Raw genomic sequence first — 7,820 nt, 5'->3', positions numbered from 1 at the left:
ATAATTTTGGATGCTATATGAAATATTCTCTCTTTTTATATTCTATCCATTATTTAGTAAGGGAAATTTTTATATACTGATAATAAATGCTGAGTATCTGCTTTTGTCTTTGATTATTCCACGGTCTGATCTCTACATTTACTTTCCCAGATGAATTAAAACAGTGAAATGGATGAAAACTCCAAGGTTCTATCTTATTAATTATAATTTTTTCTGAGATAATAGAATAACTATAAGCACATATGGCATCCCTTATATCAGCCCTCTGCCCATGTGGCAGTGAAAGGTCGTCGAGATATTGCTCTACGCTCACCTCACGTTGGGGGATGACTTGCTGCTGCTGCTGCTTTCTTCTGACACAGATCTAGAAAATCGATAAACTTTATTTTAAAGTGGAGAAATTTTAAGTCTTGAACAATTAAGTGACTATTTGAATGAAGAATGTTCTTCAAAGAAACATGGTGACTGATTAAATGAAACATCTCCTTCCAACAAAACATCACCTTGCTTTGTGGATTAATTTCTCTCATCCTTATTTTATGTTTATTCAGTATGTATGTTATAAACCCACATTGTACAGTCAGGCTCCCTGATTCTGGGATATCTCTAACTCCTCAGTCAAACAAGCCAAAACCATAAACTAGCAGTCAAGAATTTCAACTAATTTTTCTATATATTTCTACATATTTTTTCTTCCTCTCATAACACATACTCATGTCTTCTCTTCCTATCAATTCTTGGAAGGTAAAAGTAGAGGTAAATTCTTCTGGGGAAAAATATAGTAAATTATGAATAAGGGGCTCAATAATGATGTTTAAATATCTCTGTAACTGATTACAGATAATACGGTGATTCCACTTATTAATTTGGTCTACGCAAAAGTTTCTGATACATTGGAAAGCTATCATTATCTCCCATTTTATAGAGTTACAGAGAATAATTTTAAGAACATAAAGATTAAATCACTTGCTTAAGATATCATAGTTTTTACATGCAAGATTTAGGAGTTAAAACCAAGTTTTCTCAGGATAAACCCAATTTTCTCCTCATTTCATAATCCAGTCTCCAGTCTCCTAACCTGATATTATGAACTACACAGGTAATTTCTAGTTAATAAGATGACTTTACAAATTAGCGATATTGATATTTAGGAAAATAAATATTATGGAGGCAGTTGCATAGATATTATCTCTACTTGAAAGAGGTGTTCTAATAACATTGCTTACCACTGGTCTGAGAGTCTGTGTCTAAAAAATCTATTTTTTAAAAGTTCCCTTGAAATGCAGTATTACCTATTCTCATGAAGCACAGGACAACGTGGACTATTTAAACATAGACAGTGGAATAAGAGCTGCATAAACCTCCACAATACCCTTGGCACTCATTTCTCCTCCTAAAGTGATACTTGTGGTAAAATGAATAGTTTTAGTGATGAATAAAACTAGAAAAAAACATGAAAGACACCAAACTGGTTTGAAATGTATCCCTGGGCCTCTCTTTATATTGCTTTACCTGTAGTCTTAGATTATTCCTGATGAAACATGAATACTTTTCTTGACTTATTTAATTTAATGAGTAAAAATATATATATATTTATATATAAATAAATATATACCTGTCACTTTCAGTTTCCCCTCTGTAGCATAGCTCTTTTATTTTCTTCCGCTTTATTGAAATAACAGCAGTAATGATGAGCACGGGTAGAAAAATGTAGAAAATGAGTTGAAATCGGTGCTTTGAAAGACTGGATCTTTCCTCCAAATAACTTCTACCTAGAATGGAAAATACCCATTTCAAATTATGTCAGAGATTTTATTAACCAAATGAAAAAGTGGATTGGATATCATTACCAACACTACTCCCAGACACTAAACATTTCATCCATATACATTATGAATACAATAAAATCCAAAAAAACTAAACCGACATATAATGGGCTGTTAGTAATACTTTATTGATGTTTTTGAGCTTTCAACCTTCCACCACATGGTGATTTATTTGATTGAAGGTAATGCTCTTTCATGAAGCACACGTTTAATACTTGCAAACATTTCTTTAAATTCTTTCTGACACAGCTACTCCAAAGCTCAAACACACGTGTCACACAGAGTGTTGGAATTGTACCTAAATATGAGAATTAAATTTGGGAAATATGGTATTTAATTTCTCTTGCTTTACTACAATTCTTTCTAAAAATTAAAAATCAGTAGTCGCTAAATTATGAAGTAAATTCTTTAATCAAATATGTAGCAATAGGAAATTATTAAAATGTCTCTAGAATTATTTTATAGAATGCATAGCTAAGCCTGGCTTTGGCCCATTTCTGACTAACTAGTGTTAATATCTACATTTTCCTCATCAGGTTTTATTCATTCTCCTCTGGATCTGTACTCGTTCCTGAGCATCTGATCTATGTGGCTCCTCAGGTTCCACCTTTTCGCACATATCAGCCATCTTTCTGGATTTGTAATGTATCAAGTTCTGCTTTCTCCATGATTTGTTGGCATGCTTCCTTTTATCTGATATGGAAAACTGTTCTATCACTTCTTTGCCAGTTGAAACTGTGGAGGAGCTGCCAGGCAGAGCCACTGCCAAGTTACAGTTGTTGATCATTGAGTCTCGATATATTCCTCTTAAGACTGCCACAGCATGTCTCCCTTTTTTCCAATATGGTTTTTCAAGTGAGTTCAAGGGTGGAGCAACGTTTTCTTTTTCAGTCTGCTTTGTGCATGTGATTGGCACTCCCAGTACCTCTGGGATGAGGATTATGTATTTGTAATCAGAAAACCAGTGAATCAGATGAAGAGATCAGCCTTTCTGGCCATACACTGCAGACTGATTCTCAGGTACTTTATTGCCAAACATCAGGTACAGAAAAAAGGATTTTTCTCTGGAGGAGACCGATTCCATCAGCTTCAGCTCCCAAAGGTTTCCCTCTTTTTCCCCCACATTCATATTGACTTCAGAAAAAACAGATGAAAGTTTTGAGTACAGTACGCACGATATTGCTCATGAATGGAGCTCTCTCAGTCTTGTACTGTTAATTACATAACTCACATGATTACGCAGTTTCTCCAGCCAGCTATTCCACCATAAATCAACACATTCCAGGTTTACTTAGAGTAACCTATGTATACATACAAGCATATCCTCCCAAAAACATTCAAAGAGAGAGACTCCTGGTATATTTCTGCTAACAAATACTATTAGTATGTGTGATGGTTGATTTTATGTGACAATTTGCGCAATGGTGTGCTCATATGTTTGGTCAAATATAATTCTGGGTGTTTCTGTGAGGGCTTTCTGGAATGAGATTAACATTTAAATCAGTAGACTGAGTAAAACAGATAGCTTTCTCTAATGTGAGTAGGCCTCATCCAATGAGCTAGAGGCCCTAATAAAATAAAAACACTGACCCTCCCATGAAGAAGAGAGGACTTTTTCTTGCCTAAGGGATGCAAACTAAGATATTGGCTTTTCCTGGGTTTCAAGCCTGTCAGCCTTCAGACTGGAACTACATCATCAATCATCCTGGGGTTCCAGCTTGCTGACTCACCCTGCAAATCTTGGGAATTGTCAGTCTCTATAATCACACAAGCAAATTCCTTATAACATGTCCCTCTCTCTCTCTCTCTCTTCATACACACACACACACACACACATGCAAGCACACATACACACATCCTATTGGTCTTGTTTCTCTGGAGAACCCTGACTAATATAGATTCTGGTACCAAGAAGTAGGGTGTTGCTGTAATAAATACCTAAACATATGTGGAAATAGCTTTGGAACTGAGTAATGGGGAGGAGCTGGAGGAATTTCTAAAATCTAGGATTTTAGAAAAATCCTAGAGTACCATGAAGAGACTGTTGGTAGAAATATGGACATTAATGAAGCTTCTGATGAGGGTTCAGAAAGAAAAGAGGAAAGCAGAAGAGAAATTCTGTATTTTCTTAGAGAATACATAGATAATCATGAACAGAATGTTGGTAAAAATATATACATTAAAGCTGTTGAAGCTGGGTGCCTGAGGGTTCCAGTAAACATTCAATAAGAACATGATTACCTTTTGACCTGGTTGCCAACACAGACACAGATAAAAAGAAGTTACTCTTGCTAACTTGGTGCTTTCTTGTTTAACATGAGGGATGACTCAAGGGTCAGAAGGATTTATGAGCTTATTTTGCAGAGGAAAAAAATGCCTTTAAGGACGTCAGGATGACCAGATAACTAGCCTCAAGCTGCTGTTGATGCCCAGATGTCAGATTGCCCAAGGGCGTATCTAGAGCAAAGGAACAGAGATTTCTCCTTTGTTTCTCCAAAACTCCTCCTCCGAAGCACCTTAGCTCTATAAAGCCCCTGATTTCCTCTTTTGTTAAAGTAGATTTGAGAGAATCTATCCTCCCACCTTCTCATTTTGACCAACTTGAATAAACCATCAACAACAAAAAAAGATAACCTACTGAATGGGAGAAAGTATTTGCAAACCCAGCTCCCTTCCCACCCTCATCCTCCCTGCATCAGTGGAGCTTCTGATGCAGGTGATCCCGAATGTGGCAGAGATGTGAGCCATCACTGTACCTTCAGCAGCAAAATCAGCGACTGTAGCAACATCAACAATGATAAGACATCATTGAACCCTGAAGACAAAGGCAGGAATGATCAGAATACTGGTGACACCCCTAACAGAGGTGGTGGAGGGTGGAAAGTACCAATCTTCAAATACAGCCACAGGTGCTCAGGTAAGACAAACCAAAAATTAGTGCTATAGCACCATCTACTGAAAACAGAAAGGCCTCTAATCTTTAAGTGACTGAATAGTTAGGATAAAAAAAAGATATACCTAAATAAGAAAAGTGTTTGCCGTGACAAATGCACCAGCAAAGGAGTAACCACAAGCAACATGAGAAGCCATGGTAAAACAGCATCACACAAAAAAATAAGTGTTCTCCAGAAACCAGACATAAAGTCATTGAAGATTGTGATCTAACTGACCAACAATTCAAAATGGCTGACATAAAGAAATTTGATGAGCTACAAGAAAAGTCAGAAAGTCAGTTACATGAGATCAAGAATAAAATCAATAATCAGAAAGAATACTTTACCAAAGAGATTGAAACTCTGAAAAAGAACCAACAGAAATTCTGGAGCTAAAGAACTCAATAAATGAGATGAATAATGTATTAGGAAGCATTGGAAATAGAGCGGACCATAAGGAACAGAGAATTAGCAGGTTCAAAGATGGAAACCCAGAAACAATGCACGGAGAAGAAGATAGAGAACTAAGATTTTTTTTTAATGTAGAAATTTTATGAGAATTTCCAACTCCATTAGAAAGGGCAATGTAAGGATAATAGGTATCCTAGAACAGAAGAGAGAAAGAAGGGAGCAGAGAGGTTACTTAAAGAAATAATAGCTTAGAACTTCCCAAACCTGGGAAAAGAACTGGATGTACAAATCCACGAAGCTAAAAGAACAACCAGTTACCTCAATGCAAAAAGACCTTCTCTAAGACACATGATAATAAAACTGTCAAGTCAATGACAAAGAAAGAAGTGACACTAGACCTGCCTTACAAGAAATGTTGAAAGGAAGTCTCCTACCTGAAATGAAAAGGCAAAGGTATACAAGCTTTGAGCAAGTAGACAAATAGAAAGAATCAGAAAATTGCAACTCTACATCTGAATAGGTTATAAACAATTATAACATAAAGTTTAAAGGTTAAGGAAGCTATAAAAATAACTATAACCACTTCAGTTTGGTAAGGAATTTACAACATAAAAGGGATGATTGGTGACAACAAAAACACAGAAGAGGAAGATGAAAAGGATGAAACCAGTATTGACCAATGAAGATTAGATGCTATCAGCTGAAAAAATAATCTTATCTATGACACCTTTTATAGAAACCTAATGGTAACCACAAAGCAAAAATTCAGAACAGAGACATGAAGCATAAATAAAAGGAAACTGAGAAAAAAATCACAGAAAACCACTAAACTGAAATGGCAGACAAAAACACAAAGAAGAAAAAAAGCAATGAAAATATAGAGAAATGAGAAAACAAAAGATAAAATGGCAGTATTAAGTCCTAATATATTAATAATCACCCTAAACGTAAATGGATTGATATCACCAATCAAGACAGAATGGCTAGATGAATTAAAAAGCAAGACTCAACAACATGCTGCCTCCAGGAGATCCATCTCAGCTCTAAAGACCGAGGCTCAAAGTGAAGGGAGGGAAGATGATACTTAAAGCAAATGGCAACCAAAAGAAAGCAGGTGCAGCCATACTTAGATCAGACAAAATAGACTTCAAGCCAAAAAAGATAACAAGTGACAAAGACAGATATTATACAATGATAAAGGGGACAATCCATCAAGAAGACATAAAATTTATTAATATATATGCACCCAACATAGGAACACCAAAATATATAAAGCAACTATTTACAGACTTAATGGGAGAAACTGACAGCAACACAATACTAATAGGGATATTTAATATCCAACTTACATCAATGGATAGATCATCCAGACAGAAAGTCAGCAAGGAAACATTGGCCTTGATTGAAACATTAGACCAGATGCACTTAATAGATCTATATATACTATTCCACCCACAAGCAGTAGAATACACATTCTGCTCAATTGACCATGGAACATTCTTAAGGTAGATCATATGTTGGGAAACAAAACAAACCTCAGTAAATTTAAGAAGATCATATCTAGCATCTTTTCTGACCACAGTGGTATGAAACTAGAAATCAACTACAAGAAGAAAGCTGGAAAAGCCATAAATACGTGGAGACAAAACAACATGCTACTGAACAACTATTGGATACATGAAGAAGTCAAAGAAGAAATTAAAATTTCTGGAGGCAAATGAAAATGAGAATATGACATACCAAAATCTATGGGGTGCAGCCAAAGTGGTACCAAGAGGGAAGATTAGAGCAATACAGGCCTACCTCAGGAAACAAGAAAAATCTTAGATAAACAATCTACACTACACATAGAGAACCAAGAAAAAGAAGAGAAAAGAAAACCTAAAGTCTGTAAAAAGAAGGGGAAAATAAAATCAGAGTAGAAATAAATGAAATAGAGATTATAAAGACAATAGAAAACATCAATGAAACTAAGTTCTGGTTCTCCCAAAAGATAAACAAAATTGACAAGCCACTAGACTCACTAAAAAATAAAAGAGAGCAGGGTAAAAAGTAAAACCAGAAATGAAAGATTAGAAATGACAATGGATATGACAGAAATACAAAGGATTATAAGAGAATACTATGAAAAACTATATGCCAACAAATTGGATACCCTAGAAGAAATGGATAAGTTCTTAGAATCATACAACATCTCAAAACTAAATCAAGAAGAAATAGAGAACTGGAATAGACCAATTACTAGTAAGGATACTGAAAAGTAATTAAAAACCTCCAAAAAAGCAAAAGTCCAGGACCAGATAACATCTCTGGAGAATTCTACCAAACATTCAAATAAGATTTAGTACCTATCCTTCACAAACTCTTCCAAAGAACTGAAGAGGAGGGGATACACTCTAATTCATTTTATAAGGCCAACATTATCCTGATACCCAAACCAGACAAGACAACACAAACAGAAAATTATAGACCAGTATCACTAAGGAACATAGATGCAAGAATCCTCAACAAAATGTTAGCAACTTGAATGCAATACTTTAAAAGTATTATACACCATGATCAAGTGTGATTTATTCCAGGGAAGTAAGGATGTTCCACCATCCGCAAATCAATCAGATACATGATACACTACATTAACAAAATGAAGAAT

General features: G+C 35.4%; 1 protein-coding gene across 1 annotated transcript in view; it reads right to left on the bottom strand.

The window, feature by feature from the left end:
• Nucleotides 1-309: 309 nt before the first annotated feature.
• LOC106826238 (disintegrin and metalloproteinase domain-containing protein 5-like) overlaps nt 310-7,820 on the bottom strand; it is a 195,648-nt gene continuing 188,137 nt past the window's right edge. Inside the window, exons 13-14 of the mRNA XM_070499713.1 lie at nt 1,616-1,772; nt 310-364 (exon numbers count right to left, since the gene is read on the bottom strand). Of these exons, the coding sequence (XP_070355814.1) occupies nt 310-364; nt 1,616-1,772 (212 nt within the window). The remainder of the gene's footprint in view (nt 365-1,615; nt 1,773-7,820) is intronic.

Source organism: Equus asinus, chromosome 27 (genome assembly GCF_041296235.1).
Source record: "Equus asinus isolate D_3611 breed Donkey chromosome 27, EquAss-T2T_v2, whole genome shotgun sequence".
In the NCBI taxonomy this organism is placed as follows: Eukaryota; Metazoa; Chordata; class Mammalia; order Perissodactyla; family Equidae; genus Equus; species Equus asinus.
Note: the sequence above shows the minus strand (reverse complement) of the source record. Positions and strands in the feature narration are given on the sequence as shown.